At 48.1% G+C, this 21,007-nt stretch overlaps 1 protein-coding gene across 1 annotated transcript in view; it reads right to left on the bottom strand.

Annotated features, from left to right (window-relative positions):
• Positions 1-4,565: 4,565 nt before the first annotated feature.
• Positions 4,566-21,007, bottom strand: part of Ywhag (tyrosine 3-monooxygenase/tryptophan 5-monooxygenase activation protein gamma) — a 22,415-nt gene continuing 5,973 nt past the window's right edge. The window contains exon 2 of the mRNA XM_005344604.2: positions 4,566-7,866. Within this exon, the coding sequence (XP_005344661.1) occupies positions 7,210-7,866 (657 nt within the window). The 3' untranslated portion in view covers positions 4,566-7,209. The remainder of the gene's footprint in view (positions 7,867-21,007) is intronic.

Below are 21,007 nucleotides of genomic sequence, written 5' to 3'. Positions count from 1 at the left end.
AGAGAGAGAGAGACAGAGACAGAGACAGACAGACAATATGTATGTGTGTGAGAGAGGGAGAACTCTGGGTGACCTGGCTTCGAACTCACAGCACTCCTTACCTCCTCCTTCAGAGACTACATACAGATGAATGACTCCTCCCAGGGTCTGGCAGGGCTTGCGGGTTTTGTGTGTGTGTGTGTGTGTGCGTGTTTGTTTTTGAGAGCAGGTCACACGCAACCCAGGCTAGTCTCAAATTTACAGAAGCTGGCTTGAACTCCAGGTCTTCCTGCCGACCCTCCCCCCCCCCCCCCCCCCCCCCCCCCCCACACTACTTTTGTACCTCATCTTTTCATTTTATTTCCGAGACTGGCTTCATGGAATCCAGGCTAATCTTGATCATATCCTTGCAATTTTAAAAAAGATTTTGTGTGGGTGCGTGTACACAGGCATATGTGGATGCCGGAAGGAGCTGCTGGACTCTCCTGTCACTTCCTACCTATTCCTGAGGCAGGGTCCTTTTCCTGAGCCTGAGATCTGAATTTCCTCAGCGAGCCTGGAAGCCAGCAAGCTCCAGTTGATGGTGTTGTGGCGCTCAGGTCACTGGGCTTGCCAAGTGGATGCTGGGTCCTGGTGATTGCACATGCGCACATGGAGCACTCTTGACAAGGGGGGGGGGCACGGCCCCAGCCCCAACCTTAACTGATCGTCAGACCTCCCAGTGTTGGGGTTTCAGGTGTGCCCCACTCCTGATTTCCGCCGTCCTGAGGATGGTACGCAGGACTCCGTGCACGTAAGCAAACACTCTACCAACGGAGCTCCAGCCCATGTTCTGTTATTTTATACTTACCCGGCTTTGTTTTGTCCACGACCACTAGGTTATCAGTCTTTGGCTCATGCTTTTAATCCCAGCACTAGGGAGGCGGTGAGGGTGAGGGGCATGGCGCAGAGTTTCCAGGCCAGCATGGTCTACATAGTGAGACCCTGTCTGTTGGTTGCTAAATCTGTCTTGACCCTAATTCAGCGATTCTCACGGTTCTGTTACCCCCGCCTTACTCCTTGCAGGCTGAACTCGGCACTGAGAAGGGATGGCAGTATTTCCAGCAAACAGCATTGCAGGACGAGGCTGGCAGTCTTCCATTGCGGGAAAAACCCCTTCTTTTTTCCTGGTTCTTTGGAGACAGGGTTTCTCTATGTAGCCCTAACTGCCCAGGAACTTGCTCTACTGTAGACCAGGCTGGCCTTGAACTCAGAAATCTGTCTGCCTCTGCTGTGATTAAAGGTGTGTGCCACCATTCAACTGGCAGAACTTCTAACTGGTATGGGAAAAGTACCTTTAGAAAGCACTACTGCAGCCGGGCGGTGGTGGCGCACGCCTTTAATCCCAGCACTCGGGAGGCAGAGGCAGGCGGATCTCTGAGTTCAAGGCCAGCCTGGTCTAGAAGAACTAGTTCCAGGATAGGAACCAAAAAAAAAAAAAAAAGCTACAGAGAAACCCTGTCTCGGGGAAAAAAAAAAAAAAAAGCACTACTGCTCCGAATACGCCACGTGAGAGCCAAACAGCTGACTGTCCTCCAACTAAGAACACTAGGGCATAACTTGGTGGTGGTCCCCCATCAAGGGGTCACTTAGCCAAAGCATTTGTCTAGCATTCCCTAGTGACTGGCTGGGGTAGGGATGTAAAGTGATTTTTTAAAAAGATTATATGTAGTTAGCGTTCTGCCTGCATATATGCCCGAACACCAGAAGAGGGCACTAGATTTCACTATAAACAGTTGTGAGCCACCTTGTGGTTGTTTAGGATTGAACTCAGGACACTGAAAGAGCAGCCAGTACTTTTCTAAACAATTTTTTATTTTTATTTTATGTACATTTGGTGTTTTACCTGGATAAATGTCTGTGTGAGGTTATCAGATCTTGGGTGCTGGGAATTGAACCCAGGTCCTTTGGGTAAACAGCCAGTACTCTTAACCACAGAGCCATCTCTTCAGCCCCTTGTTATTTTTGAATCACATAGAGCCAGATTTTCATGAGGGGATCTTCAAGTTGTGGGTTTTGAGGTTTGGGTTGTTGGGGGTGGTTCTGAGGATAGAACTCAGTGATTCAGACACTCCTTAAGAATCACTCTACCACAGGGCAGTGGCGATGCACGCCTTTAATCCCAGCACTTCCGGAGGACCCAGGCTCAAGTCCCAGCACCCATACGGCAGTTAACAATTGTGACTCCAGTACCACGGTACCGGATACTCTCACACAGACATGGATGCAGGAAAAACACCAAGGCAAAGTAAATAAATCATTTTTTGAAAAAAAAAAAAAAAAAACAAAACCCAGTCATGTCCATCACATTGATGGCCAGACTCTAACAATGCAGATTCAAAATGGTGTCTCTCAGACATGCCTTCCTGTTCTGAGGTCCCTTGGGAGCATGGGGAGCTAGTTTCCTGGCCTTGTCTTTGGAGGCAGGATGACTCCAAACCAGCAGACCGACCTTACCAGGCACACACGGGAGGTGGGGGACTGGGTGGGAGTCAAACCTCCCTCTCTGGGCGCTGGCAATACCCACTCTTGGCAGCATAGGTCATGGGCACTGCTGTCCAAGAACTGGGCAAAGCCTGGAGGACAAAGCAAAGTCTCCAGCCATTGGAGTGGGTGTGGTGACCAAAACCTGTCATCTCAGAATTTGGGAGGTAGATGCACAATTAGGAGTTTGAGGCCAACCTGGGCTACATAGAATCCTATCTCTGTCTCACACACAGATCAGTTTGGTTTTTGTTGTGTGGAGGGTAGGGGGTGGTTTGGTTTTTTTGAAACAGAATCCTACTCTGTAGCCCTAGATGACCTTCAACTCAGAAACCTGCCCGTCTCTGGCTGATATTAAAGTCTCTGTGTGTGGTTTGGGGTTTTGTTTTGTGGTTTTGAGTCAGGGCCTCTCCACTCTAGCCCAAGCAGTTCCCCATTTCAGGTTGCTTATCAGACAGTCTGAATATCAGATATTTACCTGCGATTCCTAACAGGAGTTAACAGGAATTTTGTGGTTGGGGTCACATGAGAAACTGTATTTAAGGGTCACAGCATTAGAGGGTTGGGAACAGTGGGAAGGTTGCCCTGGGAAGGCTCTGTCTTGTGTGATGTGAACCAGTCACCCTTGCTCTGCCCACAGATATCCAGTTTATGACCAGGCCAAATTTGTGGTCACTCAGATTTAACTGTAGGCTCCCGAGACCTGGAATGAGGATGGCAGCAGGCTCACTAGGCACACTGTATGTCCAAGCGGTCTGTCCTACCTCAGGGTCCTGATTAGTCTGCTGGTTAATGTCAACACCCAGAAATAGAGACCAGCATTATCCGGTTAGTTTTCAGAGGCCATTTCCCTAAGCTTGCTCTGAGGTCTAGGCTGTCATTCTTAGCCACCCAGATCACTCTGAGTCAACTCGCAGACTCAGCTGACCAGTGTCAAGGCCAACACATGTGGTAATCACATATAAATAGAGTGGAGAAAACACTTCAAACAGCAATGTATCTATCTGCTGGGCAGAAAGGTCCTGCCACGATCCCACCTCCAAAGTTCTTGGATGCTGCTAGCTCTACCTGGGTGGAGATGGGTCCCGAACACATGGTTAAGTCACTCCCCCATTCCTGTCCATCACCTTTTCTTCAATGCTTTTTTGTTTTGTTTTTGAGACAGGCTCTCCCTGTTGGTTGTCTAGCCTGGCTTTGAACTTGAGACTCGATGTCAGGTTCCAAGGTGCTTTGTGCCTCTTGGACAGTATATTCCAAACCAGCCCGCAGCAGAGGTACCGCCATCAACTCCCAGCACTAGGTGGCTGCCAGACAGGATGGATGACTTCATTTTAAACAGCCTAAGTGACAGACAGGGACTAGACCCCATCTCAAAACATGAAAGCAAGAGCCCTACCCTGGTCCCTAGCATCTGTCTATATGGGCCTCACCCCAGGCTCCTCCATCCCTCTTAAATACTTGTGATGCAGAAATGTCAACAGAACCATCAAAAGGGAGACGTGTACCTGAGTCCAGAGGACCCTCAAGATGCTGGAATACAGAACTGCTAGGACTGAACTTGGCCAGCTAAACTATATATATATCCACCCACTTCTTGTGTCCCCAGAAGAGTCATGAAGACCGGGCTACCCTCAAAGTCACGGAGCTCCCCAGCCTCCATCCTAGGTGCTGGGACTAGAAGCACATGCCACCACACCTGCATCACTTCTCGGGTTCTTGAGACAAGTGTCCCACTGTAGAATATAGGCTGGCCCTGTGTTTGTAATCCTCCTGCCTCAGACCCCCAAGTACTGGGATCACAAGTGTAAAGCTCCACACTCAACTTGCTTTGTCATTTTTGTGTGTGTGGTGCCAAGAAACCAAACCTAAATCCGCCCATCTGCCAGACAAGTGCTCTACCACCGAGCACCACCCACGCCCTGATTTTTATGATTTTTATCGTCATGCCCCCACAGCACCACCCAGCCTCATTCCCGAGTGGGGGTGGCGGACACCCACTTCCAATCAAACCCTTAACAACAAAGCAGTTAAGGCCTATTAAATGAAGCCGGGGAGCACCGCCATCAGGATCTGCACGTTTATTTTGCTCAATGTACGACGGCTACACAGTGACTCACATTCATGAATATTCCATCACTGAGGAAAACTGCTAAGAATGGTCCGTGTGCGAAATAATTCCTTAGCGAAACACGGAGTTGGGGGGAAATCACTTGATTAGACCTTAAAGTAGTTCACTGCATACATGACGAGAAAGCACAGGCAATTGGAGAGCGTCCGCGGCGTTCTCCTGCACTGCAATAGTTAGAATTTCACCATGACAAACACCAGACATTAAGAGTAAGCTAACACTGGTGTTTCTTTAGTTCCCTCCCCCCGAAAAACAAAATATAGAACTGCATGTCACTATAGCAACATCCAAAACAGATCAATTTGTTACAATCACTATTTGGTAAAGCAAACTTTACCCTGAAAGGAAAAAAAAAATTAAATTAAAAAAAAAAGTTTAAAAAATTTTGAAGTCTTAGTTTTTTTGTCATAGGAATACATAACACCTACAGTATAAGTTAATAAATGTCAAGCTACCGCATAGAAATGCAACACCAGCATGCACAAATACTGTATCAATAGGACGGAGGAGCAACCGCGGCACTGGAGACAGCGTCATAGGCAGGTGCGCTTCTCAACAGTAACGGAGAGGAGAAGAAACCATCCAAGCTCAAACATCAGGTCCCGCTCTTCCCTCTTCAGTTCTACCCTCACATGATTATTCTAGAACGCAGCCAGGGTCAAGGCTGACACTGAAAGAGAAACTAGGTTTTGCAATTCCAGTAGGTCATTTCCAAATACTACAGGCGGGACAAGGACATGCTCACTGCGGACAGCAACAGACTAAGTAAAGCCCCGCTGACCCCTCTGTCCATGGCGGCTCTGGCGGCCAAGCTTCCTCCAGCCGTTCTTCCGTGGGCCTCGGTTAGTGGGTCCTTGCGCACTAACAAAGGAGGGGCCTCTGAGGAAAGGCATGCTAGGGCTGTGCAGAGGGACATCACCAGCATCCTGCTAGGGCACTCACTTCGTAAGTGGAAGCTTGGTTTTGGTATGAGAAAAGGTGGCTGCCAGGTCTTTGTCTGAACATGAGGAAACCAAGTCTGGGGTGCTGCCCATCTTGAGAATCCATGAGACCATGGATCCTCTAGAAGACAAACTGCACACTTTCCATGCAACAAGGCATGTTTTTGGGTAACTTATCCACAGTGAGAATGAGGGACCTAGGACTCTAAGGGAGACGGACCAAGTAGGACATAGCAGCATAGCTTCCGTCAATGTCACATGTACAGTGACCTCATGATTGAGAAGCCCATCTCCAGCATCTATGCTTTTATTCAAAAGGAAAACAGGAAAGCTCAGATCAGACAGGAGCTGAGCACTGCCCCCTGGTGAGCACTGCCCCCGGCGAGAGCATCAGCTACCCTTCACCAAGCACTTGGAGAAGGAGTGCTGGGTCGTGGGAAGGGGACAAGAACAACTGACCTGGGGACCGGGCTCCCACCCTGGACAGGCTTGAGTGAAGCTGTCTCTTCCCAGTGGGTTTCCTGCTGGCCCAGCTGCTTGCACCTGACGCTCCTCTTTCTTGATAACCACCCAGCCCTACACTCTAATCCAGTGGCCTCGAGACACCTGCACGCTGCCAGCACAAGGCGCGGGGGAGACTCAGTGCTGAGAAACTAAGACAGGCAGTGACTGAGGAAGGAGCCCCGGCTGCTGGAGAGCGGAGTCTCTGAAAATGCCAACATGAGAAACGACATACAGACCTGATTCTTCTCCATCTTCTCTGTGTGTGCTGCTTAACAGTTTCTGTTTGTGATGGGTTTAACTTAAAGAGTTTTAAAAAAAAGAAAGAAAGAAAGGTATCCACGGCCAGTCACCTGCCAAGCACCCATTAACCACACCTAAGAGGAAGTTCTGATTCTCAGCATGAAGGAGCCGAGGAACCGTCAGACCAACCTGGATACAGTGGAATACGGATGCAAAGCTGAGCTGACGAAGAAAAACCCAGAACCAATGGCTTGATGTCGTGTATGGCTGTCATGTAGAAATACTGTAAACTAGAATTTAGTGTTAATACTGTTAACCTATCAGACTTCAGACTCGGGGCCAGGCCTGACCCGTCAGTAAAGCTTGTGTTTTCCACAATAAGCCTGTCCACTTGGGCAATTTAAACTATGCTTTCTCTGGTAGAGATCACCCTGGGGAAAGGGGAAACAAAACAAAACAAAAACCCAGCACAGCCACAGAGAGAAAACAGCCACAGAGCTGAAGAGGAGAGCGTATGGACGTAAGAACCCTTCCTGGAACCACAGAACACACTGAATGAGGGCCATCCGTCTCCGGTTTCTCTTCTCATCTTAAAACCCTACCGTCTAGCAATAAGTTAAACTAAAGGCAGACAGCTCCACTTGCACGAACCTGCACAACAGTCCGGGTGCCCGTGTGAGGCTGCTACTCCGATACCAGCATAGCAAGCCTGACTTTCCACTAGTGGTATTTTGGCAAAAATGTCAAAGAGGCGATCAAAGACAGGACAGTCGTGGGTTTCTCCCTGGGAAGGTCAGCCCTCCCTTTCCCCTCCCCCACCCGACCCCCAACTCATGGGAAAAAAATAAAGACTGCAGTAGTAGCATCAGCGTGCGCTGCCAGTCCACCTGGGCCTTAATTGTTGCCTTCGCCGCCGTCATCATCTTGCTGGTCGCTCGTCCAGAGCGTTAGGTTGTCTCGGAGCAGCTGCATGATCAGAGTGGAGTCCTTGTAGGAGTCCTCGTTCAGAGTGTCGAGCTCGGCGATGGCGTCATCGAAGGCGGTCTTGGCCAGGTGGCACGCCTGCTCCGGGGCATTCTGGATCTCATAGTAGAAAACGGAGTAGTTAAGCGCCAGGCCCAGCCGGATGGGGTGGGTGGGCTGCATGTGCTCCTTGCTGATCTCGTGGGCTTCGCTGTAGGCCTTCTCAGACGACTCCACCACGGTCGCCCTTTTCTCCCCAGTGGCCACTTCAGCCAGGTAGCGGTAATAGTCCCCTTTCATCTTCAGATAGAACACCTTGCTCTCATACTGGGTCTCGCTGCAATTCTTGATCAGGTAGTTGTCCAGCAGGCTCAGCACATCCTGGCACACGGCCTCCAGCTCCTTCTCGATCTTCTCCCGGTAGGCGCGGACCATCTCTATCTTCTTCTCATTGCCGTCCGCGGAGGTCTTCTGCTCGATGCTGCTGATGACCCTCCAGGAGGAGCGGCGAGCCCCCACCACGTTCTTGTAGGCCACTGACAGGAGGTTCCGCTCCTCGTTGGACAGCGGTTCATTCAGCTCTGTCACCTGGAGAAGAAGGAACCAAGCATCTTTAGGACACGAGATGATAACGGGAAAAGCATATCCTCCCACCAGCCCACCCATAGCAGGTCCTTCAGCTGCCCAGAAAGCTAGCGGCAGAAAGACAAACTGTGCTCTGCTGGGCAGATGGGGAAGAGGTGACAGAAAGGGAGCAAGGCAGTGAATTCCACAGCAGTGAGCAGAGTGTGCCCCCAGAGTGCCTGTCAGTCCAGGTCTTACACAAGCCAGATCCACCAAGTGCAAACGTCAAGAGATCTTGTGTGCCATGGGCAATGCTAGCGTGAGACGGCCGTGCACGTCCTCAGCGAGTTTCCTCAACCTGCCCTGTCCCCTTGAGCCCTAGGCCCTCTGGGAAAGAATGAGTCACCCTCAAACTGACCTTTGAGGAAAAAAGAGGAACTTTTCCTACTCCTTCACTAACACCAAACAAATGACATATCACAGAAAGGAAGTCAACACTGGGCGACTGCGCCAGACAAGATGGCTCAGAGGGTAAAGTCGCCTACTGTCAAGCCTCACAACTGGGATCGGACCCTGGGATCCAGTGGCGAGAACTGATTCTCCCAAGTTGTCCACGACCTTTACATGTCATACAAATGTGCTCCCCCAACACACATAAAAATAAATGGAATAAAGAATTTAAAAATGAGGCCAGGCAGTGGTGCCAACATGCCTTTAATTCCAGCACTCAGGAGGAAGAGGCAGGTGGATCTCAGTTCGAGACCAAACTGGTCTATAGAGTAAGTTCCAGGACAGCAAGGGCTACACAGAGAAACCCTGTCTCTAAAAAATGGGCTGAAGAGATGGCTCAGTGGCTAAGAACACTGGTTGCTCTTCTAGGACCGTGGATTCGATTCCTAGCACCTACATGAGATCTCACAACTACATGTAACCACAAGACCAGGGGATCTGATGCCCTCTTCTGACCCCTGCGGGTACTAGGCACACATCACATATAGTACAGACACAGGTAGGCAAAACATCACCACACATAGAATCTTTGAGTTTGAGGCCAGTCTGGTCTACATATTAAGTTGAAAAGAGAACGGGACTAGCAACTTAAGACTCTGATCACGTGGGACCACAGCGGCCGAGGAACTGGACTAACGGTCTCTAACCGGCTATACCACCTCTTGGGGCTGGGCCACAGCTAAGCAGCAGAGTCCTGTCCTCATGTTCCGCTGGGGAAAACAAGAAGGGACAAGAGAGGCTCCACTTGGTACTGGAGATGGAACCCAGGGTGACAAGCACACTGCCATCCTGCCACTGCACCACGCTGAGCCCAGTATGTGATGCTAACCTCTGGCCTTCTTCATTTCAATACAGTCAAGAAAAGAGCCAGGCTCTGGTTCTGCTAAGACTCAAAGAAGGAAGTCAAGCAAGAAGCACTTTCTGCTCTGAGTCTATTACTATTCCGTGCCAACTGCAGCCTGAAGGATACAGCCGGCCATCACCTCAGTCAGGTTTCTGTTGCTGTGAGGAACACAGGACCAAAACCAGTATTTCTCCTTAGAGCTCTCAGCTCACACTGGTTTGTTTTTGTTTTTGTTTTTGTTTTTTTTGGGGGGGGGCATCAGGCAGGAAGCTTGGAGGTGGAGACCATGGAGGCTTGTTCTCCATGACTTAATCAACTTTTACTTTCAAAGACCCCCTCCCGCCCAGGGGTGGCACCACCCACTATGGGCTGGACCTTCATCTAGCACTATTCAAGAAAACACTCCACAGCTTTGCCCACAGATGACTCTAGCTTGTGTCAAGTTGACAAAACAAAAAAACCAAGAAAACAACCTCCCCTAAAAAAAAAAAAAAAAAAAAAAAAAAAAAAAACCCCCCCAAAAAAAAAAAAAAAAAAAAAAAAGAAAGAAAGAAAGAAAGAAAGAAAGAAAGAAAGAAAAAGAAAACCAACAACAACAAAAAAAAAGCAGCCAGGGCACCTGGTCTTGACCTTTCAATTCCTCTGCTTTAGCCTCTTAGGCTGGACTGCATGTGTGGCCAACTTGCCTCACTCCTACTCGGTTCTAAGGACTATTAAGTCAGTACAAAACTCCCAAAGGGGGAGCTTGTTGAGTGACCTCCATTTTTCTGCTCTGTGTGGTCATCATTACATTTTAGGTGGTGTTGGGGAGCGAGTCCAGGGCCCCTGGCATGCTAAGCCAGCCCTCTATCCACATACTTATTATACATGTTCATGGCTATCCTCAGGCGTGTGAGACGAGGTCTCACTACAACACAGCCCTTAGCCTGGCTGTGGTGGCACTCCTGTCCTGTAATACCAGCACTTGGGAGGCAGAGGCAGGTAGAGTTTGAGGCTAGTCTGGTCTACAGAGGGAGTTCCTGAGAAACCAGGGCTACATAGAGAAACCTTGTCTCAAAAAACAAAACAAAGAGAGAGACTCTAACATAGCCCTGGCTGATCTCTAACTTATCCACTTGTCTCTGGCTCTAGCACCCATGCAGACACACAGTGCTGAGGTGTGGGATGGCGCCTTTGAGAGACCTTGACTATTCTTCACTCAGTATCAGCACCCCACAGAGGCACCTCTGAGGTCTTCCTGGAGTCTCTTTGGCCTGACATTTTATTTTAGCTCTTTATATTTTTTTCCATGAACCCCAACAGCAGCCTGTAAAAAACAAACTCCTAGGACAGACTGGGACCCCCAGGTCCCTGAGGCTCTCAGGCCACCAGCCCCTAGCCTGTTCTCTGGTCTTTGCGGAAACTAAAGCCCTGCTGCAGTGCAACCCAATCACTGTCTTGGATGCCAGGACAGCTCAAGTGCCTGCAGCCATAGAGATCCAGTTCTGGCCTTTGCCCTAAATCATGCTGTCCTTATTTCAAGAGCCTGGCGCTATTTAAAGCTCCGGTGACCTCATCAGCACACTCCATTGGCTCTGCTCTTGCTGCAGGACTTCTGGCTGCAGAGTTCAGAAGCAGCAGTGGGCGATTATAGAGACAGAGTTTAAGACTCCTTGCCGCCAACTGCAACATGGAGATTGTGCAAGGCCAACAAAAACCTTTAGCTAGAGTAACTTAGCCACATCTGGAACAGTCTCCATGTTCCCTGCCAATGAAAGTTTTCACTTAGTTAAGTAAGAGGGAAACCTTAGGCTCTAAGACATCTGCTCAAAGAAAAAAAAGGAGCCAAGGGGGCAGACCTGCAATCCGGGCCACTAAGGGGGCAATGTAAGGCCAGCTCAGGCTACAAATCAAATTCCAGAACGACCAGAGGTACACAGAGACCCTGTTGCAATTTCAAAACAAAAATGAAGGTCAACTGAAGGCAGGAAGGGAGATGGTTCAGCATTTGGGAGCACTTCTATTCTCAGCAGACTCAGGTTTGGCTCCCAGATGGACACAACAGCCTATAACCTTCTTTAACTCCAGTCCAAAGCACCCATAACCAGGCATACTCACACACGTATGTACAAACACAAAAGACACTTAACCATGCTATCTATGGTCCTCTTTTAAAACTTACTCAATTTTAATTGTGTACACCTGAGTGCAGGTGTCTTCGGAGGTCAGAAGTGGGCAGCAGGTCCTGTGGAGCGGAAGTTGCAGGCAGCTGTGAGCTACCCCATGTGAGTGCTGGGAACCAAGCCTAGTCCTCTGCAAGAGCAGCACACGCTCCAACCACCAAGCTATCTCCAGGCCCCTAAACATTTCATTTATGTGTATGACTGTTCTGCTTCATGCAGGTAGGTGAACCGTGTGTGTAGTGCCTAAAGAGGATACTGGAACTGGAGTTACAGATGCTTGTGAGCTGCTGTATGGGTGCTGAGAACTGAACCTGGATCCCCATCAAAAGCTCTGTGGGAATCGGAGGAAAACTTTGTAGAAGTTCATCCTTCCTTCCATCATTTGGGTTCCAGAGACTGAACTCAGATCCTTGGGCTGGAGGCGGGCACCTTACTAGGTGAGTCATATACTGGCCCCAAAGCCTTTTTGATTTGTTTTGTTTAAAGAGGGGGAAAAAAATCTAGTGGTATTCAAAGAAGGCTCAACCACATAGCCTATTCCATGACAAAGAGCCTGACACTAGGAGGGAAGGGTTAGCTCCACCACTAAATGGTCCCTCCGCCCCACCTCCATTCTGGTCACAAACCTCACTGTGTAGCCTTGGCTGGACTGGAACTCACAAAGCTCTGCCTCCTGGGTGCTAGGATCAGGTGTCCTTCTTCACGTGCTCCTGTCTATCGTGTGAACACGATCAAAGGCTACCTTCTCCATAACTAGAAAGGGCAGAGTCCAAGTCCCCGTTCTTCAGAGCTGTGTGTTCTGCCTAAACACAATTGAGACAGTAGAGACGGACAAGAGTGCCAGCCTGGAACCATTCAAAGATGCTGGGTTTAATCTGCAGCATTGTGTGTGTGTATGGGGCGAAACGCTTTCTCAACTACTAACTCAAGTTCAAGTTTCTGTCAGTGACTGAAAATGGCAGAAATAAAAAATTTTGAGTAAAAAGTGTTGAGAATCTGTAATTCTCACCATGTCAAAAGTCTGTTCGAAAGGAGCCAGGTAGTATTAGGGCAACTGTTCTCCCCTCGAGTTCTTACAGCAGTACACAATCTTCCCTAAGATCAGCAACTATGGAGATCCTGGGGTAGCTACCTAATGGCTTTGACCTTAAAGCCCTGGAGTATCAGGTCATTCACACCGTACCTGGAACACAACACTGGGCTAGCTAAGAATAAGGCCGGCCATAGCGGCACATGCCTTTAATCCCAGCACCCAGGAAGCAGAGGCTGGAGCTCTCTGGGAATCTGAGGCTAGCCTGCTTCATCTAGTGAGACACACACACTTTCTCTCCATAGACATGCATGGGCATCTACAGAATGTTCTAGAGTGTTCTGCTTAGTTATAGTGATGTGTGTATTGTACAGATGGCCCATACTTACTAAATAATAAACTAAAACTTGAGAAATGTTGTACCTTGGATAACTGAAGAGCCTTTAACTTGAAGAGCATCTGTGCAGAAGAGCTGAGAGACAGCTTCAGCACTGCTATCTTTAGAAGGCCTCTCTGTAAGGCTGATCCATCTGTACAAACTATATGGTTTAGGTCAAAGTCTTTCTGGGAGTTCTGGGTGCTGGGACAGGTGCCCAGAAACACCTAAGATACTAGTCTTTAGGACTCCCCTGGTGAGCACTAGTCATCTGTCACCCGTCTGGCTGAAGTGTACCCAATGGGATGTCCCTGGAAGCCTATGCCTGGCCAACTTTCGCTGCACCGGATCTTAGCCATGAGCAAACTGGCCTTGAATAATTAATGAATGTAAGGGCAACCTTGAGGACCCCAAAGTAAGCTTATCCCAGAAATTTTGAGTCAGCACACCTCTTAAGATCTGATGAGCTAGCACTCAGCAGCCCAGGGGAGGAAGATCATGGGCTATGCAGTGAGACCCTGTCAAAAAGTATGACAAAGGGCTGGAGAGATGGCTCAGAGGTTAAAAGCATTGCCTGCTCTTCCAAAGGTCCTGAGTTCAATTCCCAGCAACCACATGGTGGCTCACAACCATCTGTAATGGGGTTTGGTGCCCTCTTCTGGCCTTCAGGCATACACACAGACAGAATATTGTATACATAATAAATAAATAAACAAACAAATAAAGTATGACAAAATGCCGGGCGGTGGTGGCGCACGCCTTTAATCCCAGCACTCGGGAGGCAGAGGCAGGCGGATCTCTGTGAGTTCGAGACCAGCCTGGTCTACAAGAGCTAGTTCCAGGACAGGCTCCAAAACCAGAGAAACCCTGTCTCGAAAAACAAAAACAAAACAAAAAAAAAAAAGTATGACAAAGGAACATGCCCTTAAAGGGACAGTACTTATCAAACAATGCACTGAGCCTCATGGGGCACCAGAGCCAGCCTTACTCTCTGTGGATCAGGCTTTGTCCTTCGTTGTTGCTGAGGCAAGATCTCACGTAGCCCAGGCTGCCCTCTGATCCTCCAAGCTCCACCTCCGGAGAGATAGTTAGTGTGGACCAGCAGGCTTAGCTCAGGAATGTTTGTGTCCTTAAGGTTACAAAATAGCCCTGGAAGCTGGAGGTTTTGCTAACAGCTATCATGCCGGGTCAAATGGGACAAAAGGGAAACATCCCAGAAAAAAATCCTACAAGAATCATGAGACACTGAGAATACATTCAGACCCAAGATCAAGGTCTCAGAGGGGATAAAACTGAGCTAGAACCCAAGACTTTGTAACAGTCACTGAGTCCATAGGTCTTTTTACAACTAAACTCACTTTACAGATGTGACCATGAGTGAGAAAATGTCCTTCCCCAGTCCCAGAGCTCACACGTGTTCTGCACAGGAGCAAGGGATGATGTAGGTCCAGCCATATCAGAGAAGATGGAAGCTTCACTAACAAATACTTAAAGACTAAGAATTCCTAAAGATCACCAGGTGGTGCTGTGCACACTTTTAACCCCAGCATTTGGGAGGCAGAGGCAGGAGGATCTCTGTGAGTTTGAGATTAGCCTGCTCTACAGAGCAAGTTCCAGGACACTCAAGACAACACAGAGAAACCCTGTTTCAGAAGATCACCCCACCAAAAATCCCAGGATTAGCAGGTATGGTGGCATACTGCTATAATCCTAGTATTTGGAGGCTGAAGCAGGGGAATCACAAGTTCCAAACCATCCCAGGACTACATAAAAACCTGCCTCGAAGATTTTATTCTAACCAGAGAGATGGCTTCGCAGTTTAAACAGTCACGGTTAGTGCAGGGAACCTCAGACTCAGACTCCTCTACGTAACTCCAGCTGGAGAGGCCCTAACTCCCTCTTCTGTCCTCCAAAGGTTCCTGCATATACATGGTATACATTCAAACACACATTTTTAAAAGAATGAGTGCAGTTCGACATTTGGGTTTTGCAGAGATTATGAGAGATTACAACTATGTGCCTGGTTCCACATTATAAAGTTCTCAAACTTTATAACCAGAAATGGGTTCCTACTCAACTGTCTATTATTTTTATAGTATTCTGTCTGCATGCATCCCTGCAGGCCAGAACAGAGTGTCAGATCTCATTACAGATGGTTGTGAGCCACCATGTGGTTGCTGGGAATTGTACACTGGACCCCTGGAAGAAGTCAGTGCTCTTAACCCCTGAGCCATCTCTCCAGCCCTCAACTGGACTAAGTGCTGTTATTCCTAAAGATGAGAAAGATAAAGCTGGGTGTGGTGATCCAGGCTGGCTCGTAATCTCAGCATTTGGGAGTCTGAAAGCAGGAGGTGTGTACTCAAGGGTAGCCCAGGCTATGTGAGACCTGGTCTCACAACAATAGGGCCAGACATGGTAGCACAGATCTTTAATCCCAGCATAAGGGAGACAAAAGCAAGCAGACCTCCATGAGTCTGAAGCTAGCCTGGTTTGCACAACAAGTTATAGGCAGCTGGGGCTACAGTGAGATCCTATCCCCCAAAATAATAATTTCTTAAAAATCACAATAAATTTTTGACATCTGTGATGTACAGTTCAGTCGGTAGAGATATAGAAGGCTGCCTTCCCTAGCATATATGAAGCCTGTGTCCCCCTCCCCCAATAAAACTGTGGTGGTAGCACTTGGTAGGGACAGGCAGATGAAAAAGTCAAGGTCATTCTCAACTACTGGTGACTCTGAAGATAGTTTGGGCTACACAGGACCCCATCTCCATCTCATAAAAATGTATCTATAAATAAAGGCTCCATTAAAGAGACTGACTTAAGAGCCAAAAGAACTCACATCAACTAGTTCCAAATCTTAAACACTCTCCACTAAAAACTAGCTCTTCTCATCAGGCAGTGAGGGTGCAGGCCTTTAAATCCTCACTCGGGAGGCAGAGGCAAGAGGATATCTGAGTTCAAGGCCAGCCTGGTCTACAAAGTGAGTTCTAGGAGAGCCAGGTTACAAAAAAACACTATCTCAAAGCGAGGGAGAGAAAGAAGAACTGCCATTCACAAACAAGGGTGACCCAGACCAGGAAATTCAGCACTAGGGAGACCGAGGGGGAGGGTCGCCACAAATTCTAGGCCAGTCTGGAATGAGGCAGAGGCAGACAGATCTCTGTGAGTTCAAGGCTATCCTGATCTACACATTGAGTTTCAGGGGCAGTCTGAGGTACATAAAGAAACTGTCTCAAAAAAAAAAAGGGGTGGGGGGAGTAGGAGCACAGCATTTGCGAGATGGCTAAGCAGGAAAAGCACTTGCTGCTGCCGGGGTCCCAGCACCCAGGTCAAGTAGCTCAGGTCTGCCCACTCCAGCTGCAAGGGCTCCAATGCCTCTGGCCTCTAAGGGCACATATCTCCATTTAGACACAGAATTTAAAATAATGAATCTTAAATTATAAAACCACCCTCCAAAGCATCTGCCTTCTGTGTCCTTGTTGATATGTGTAATGGCGGCCAGGACCAACTCTGCAGGTTTCTTTGAACCTACTACACCTTACAGAGTAAGCAAAACTAGCTGGCCAGGAGGTTCTAGAGAGCCCCTGCCCCCGCCTCCCTAGTGCTCGGATTACAGACATGTGCCACCCTTCGTGTCTTTCTATGAGTGCTAGAACTGCAAACTCAGATTCTCTCCCGGGGCAGGAACTCCCCAGCCCCATGCTTGTTCCTCCTGCGAGGGGACCGCGGGCACCACTGCACCTCTGCCAATGGTCAGGACGAAGACACCTGAGACACGACAACCGGATCCTATCTCCAGGCAGCTCTGGTCTTAGCTGCAGGCCTCCGAAAGGCCATTTTCACTAGTGCCCCAATCGTCCTCACCCTGCACCCCAAGCCCTCCTGTGACTTGCCCCGATTCAGTGTCCTGACAGGCAGTTCTCAAATGCACGGGATCAATCCAACCCAGTGTTTGTGAAAATGGCCCTGAACCCACCACCCACCAAAGTTCAGCTCCCAAAACGTGTGTCTTCTCCTTCTACTTTGTTTGAAATGAGGTCCCTTCATTTTTGTCTGCAGCATACACCAGCCTGTGAATGTTGATTCATCCCACCTGGACTAAAGTAGCACTGAGGTTACAATGGGCACTACCACACCAGGCTTTGGGTGGGCCTAGGAATTCCAAATTTGAGCCTCTCAACACTGAACCATCTCCCCTGTCCATCTGTTGTTTTCTAAAGACCCAGACTCACTCACTAAGTTATCCAGGCTGGCCTCAACCAGAGCTCAAGCAATTCTTTTGCACTGGCCTCCCAAAGAGCTGGACTATGGTGCATGCCACCACAGCTGGCTAAACTAGCAACACTGATGGTGTCAAAAAGGTTCCACCTTCCCCCAGATCTGTTTCTGGTGAGGCTTCCGTTAAGTTGTCTACCTTCATCTCTTCCCTCCGGACAAAATCTCCAAGACTGATGGTGAAAACTACAGCACTTACCTTCTCATGCTAAAAAGTCCAAGTTCTCCTTGGTTAAATGACATTTAAGCATACTGAAAGATGGGGTCAATGATAGTTAATAAAACAATCTTGAAATTCCCCAAACAAATCAGCCCTAAGCTGGACAGCAGTTACAAGGTCAGGGGCTAAATAAATAAATGCGAAGAATCTTACATGCACTGCAATGGAATACATACCAATATTACATTAACACATGCATCAACTAAACCAATTGAGAATATCTGTAATCCCAACACTTGGGAGACTGGGAAACAAAGATGACATTTATGGCCAGTCTTGGCTACCTAGAGAGACCCTGTTGGAGAAAAACATAAGCCTATTGTGTCAAAAGCCTGAAATCCCAGCACACACAGAAAGTCAAGGTCAACCTGGACTCTTCAGGGAGTTCCACCCAAAGCTACAGAGGAGAAAAACACGAACTGGCGTGCACACACACGCTAGGCAGGCAACAGTGCCAAGCTAAAAGCAAAATGGACTTAAAACATGCAGTTGCCAAGAAATCAACTGGGTGTTTACTAGCCTACCAGAATTAAAAGAACTGCGCCCTAAGCAGCACCAAGCAGGCACAATGGTGCATACTTTTAATCCCAGTTCTCAGGAGGCTGAAACAGGTCAGTCTCCAAGTTCAAGGAGATCCTGGTCTATGTAGCGAGTTTCAGGGCAGCCAAAGCTACAGTGAAACCCTATCTCAAAAAGAGAAAAGAGCGGGGGCAGTGGTGTTGCCTGCCTGTCTTTAATCCTAGCACTCGGGCGGCAAAGACAAGTGGATCTCTGTGAGGTAGAGGCCAGCCTGGTCTACGGAGCAAGTCCCAAAGCTACAGAAAAGAAAAACCGTCTCGAAAAACCAAAAACAAACAAAAAAACACGGGGGGGGGGGGGAGGGTGAGAAAGCAAGCAAGCAGAAGAGCAGCATGGACAAGGCACAGAAGAGCCCACTCTACTGAGCAGAGTTCACCTACCAACCAGCTCAGCAGTCAGCATCACTCTCTCCACCCACTCCCAACCCACCCAAGATTCCAGGTCCCTCATGGGAGCAGGAGCTGAAGGTAAGCATCTCTTTAACACCAAAGGGGAAAGGAAATTACCTACCATCTGCAGAAAAAAACCACTACACTCTGAGGCTGCTAACTGTGAATGTAAAGATACTGCTGGTAATTTGAGCATCTGTGGCAAATAAGGGGTAATTTTAAGTAGTCAAAAAGCCATTTTCTGAAAATGGTAAATAATCCCAAAGGGGGCCAAGAGAGCAGCAAAGTATTTAGACACAGATTGCCAATATGTTGCAAAGTGGAACACTGGTGTGTGTGTGTAGGGGTTTGTTTATAGTACCACTGTTCCAAACCCAGAAGTAACAAACACTATGAGCTGCCCAACATGGGTGATGGGTGTTGAGTGTTCCCAAAGAGCCACAAATACTCTAACCACTGAGCTGCACAACATCCAACTGCAGTTTGTTTTATCCCAGAACTCAAACGGCTGAGGCAGAAAGATCAAGTTCCAGGACAACTTAGGCTACATAGTAGAATCTTGTCAGTAAGGGAAAAAGGTATTCCAGCCAGTGAGATGGCTCATCAGGTAAAGGTGTCTGTCACTAAATCTGACAACACCAGTTTGTTCTCTGGAATCTCCATGGTGTAAGGAGACAGCCACCTCCCACGCTAGTCTCAGACCTAAATACACTCTCAAAATAAGCACAATGTGATAAAAATTATTTGTAAAATGTAACATTCCTCCTTTGCTTTATATATATGGTATTTTGCCTGCATGCATGTGTCCCATGTGTATACAATGCCCAAATGTCAGCAGAGTCAAGCCCCCTGGAACTGGAGCTACAGATGCCTGTAAGCCACAGGGGTGCTGGGAATCAAACCCAGGTCCTCTGCAAGAGGGACAAGTGTTAACTGCTGAGCTATTTCTCCTACCCCAAAAAAAGAAAAAAACAAAACAATAAAAAGAAACAACAACAAAACCCGACAGGTTTAGGGGCTGGAGAGATGGCTCAGTAGTTTGGAGCTAGCCTTAGCAACAGAGGGAAATCTAGTCTAGGGGAGTAGCAGGTAAACATCCGAGTTCAACTGCTAACAAAAAAAAACCAACAAAACAAAACAAAAAAACCCCACAGCTTGGCCTCCCACACCTTCAAAGTACAAACACCACAGGGCATCTCACAGATCCCGAGTACATCACATCAGCTTTCAGTAAGCTGAGGATACCAAAATGATTTCCACAGCATCCAAAGCAATGTTCTATAGCCTGGGCTGAGGATGTTAAGAATGATCCCATTCCCAGCACTGTATAAAACATGATTGCACACTCCTATAATCCCACTTTGGAGGTGGAGGAATGAGAAAACATAAATTCAGGGATTAGTCTTGGCTACACAGGTCAGCTTGGGTTTGATCATGATACCATCTCAAAAAATGCCAGTAATGGAGCTGGAAAGATGGCTCAGAAGTTTAAGAGCTCTGGGGGCTTTTGCATAAGTCTTCCATATCAAATGGCTCGCAACCACCTGGAACTCCAGTTCTAGGGTATCCAACGCCCTCTTTTGGTCCCTGAAGGCATGTGTAAGCATGCGTTGCACATTATATACATTCCAGAATGAACATGAACACACACACACACAAAGTAAACCTAAAAAAAAAAAAAAAAAGCCAACGCAAAAACCTCTATCTAAAAAGACCCCGAGCCTGTCTTGGTACCTGTACCTGTAACCCCAGTAGTAGGGTGGTAGAAGCAGGAGGATCAGATGTTCAAGATCAGGTTACACGGTGAGTACAATGCCAGTCTGGCTTTTCTTTTTCCATATGCGAGAACACATTTGAAAATGGAAAAACGACAACTTTTTCCTTTTTACCACTTCACAAAGCTAATGCTCAGGGCACATCGGAGGCATTCCAATCAGGTGAAATGCTGGTGGTAATTTGCTTACCTCCAATAGCCCCTTGCAAGAGTTAGACATGGTGGTTTATTTCTGTAATCCCACCAACCAGTTGGGCTACAAAGTTTCAGGCCAGTAATTGCTACTCAACAAGTGTCTGCCTCACTGCCTAGTCTAAAGCTCCCTCGCAAACCAATTAGAAAAGAAAGGCGTGGTGACACACCAGTGGCACACCACTCCGGGGACAGAGGCAGGCAAATAGGTCTCTGTGAGTTCGAGGATACCCTGGTCTACATTCTTGGACTAGAGACCCTGTTTTCAAAAAAATAAAAGGGGGGTGGGCGCTGATGGCACAGGTCATAACCCCAGTTCAACCACAATTTCAAGGCCTACTGATAATAGAGTTCAAGACAAGCCTGGGCAACTTAGAACTGTGTCAAAAACAAGAGTGTTGAGCATGTATCTCAACTATCTCAGCTAAAGCGCATGCTTGGCATGCAGAGGACCTGGGTTCAATCTCCAGCCCTGCAAATAAGAGGAGCTTAGAGTCTACATGCAAATAACATGAAAATAATGTCTAAAGGCTACATTTGTGTTACTTTTGTAAAATTATAAAGCCCACTGAGTGCAAGAACACAGGCCTACCAGGGCAGCACTCTGTATGTCTGAGGATACTAAATTCAAGGCCAGTTTCTACTTACTATAGTAAACCTTAAAACAGCATAGGCTGCCTGCCTGAGACCTGTCTCCAGGGTGCTGGTTAAGAGTACTCGGGCTGCCGGGTGGTGGTGGCGCACGCCTTTAATCCCAGCACTTGGGAGGCAGAGGCAGGCGGATCTCTGTGAGTTCGAGACCAGCCTGGTC

Source organism: Microtus ochrogaster, chromosome 2 (genome assembly GCF_000317375.1).
Source record: "Microtus ochrogaster isolate Prairie Vole_2 chromosome 2, MicOch1.0, whole genome shotgun sequence".
NCBI classification, from domain to species: Eukaryota; Metazoa; Chordata; class Mammalia; order Rodentia; family Cricetidae; genus Microtus; species Microtus ochrogaster.
This window is presented reverse-complemented; position numbering and strand designations above follow the sequence as displayed.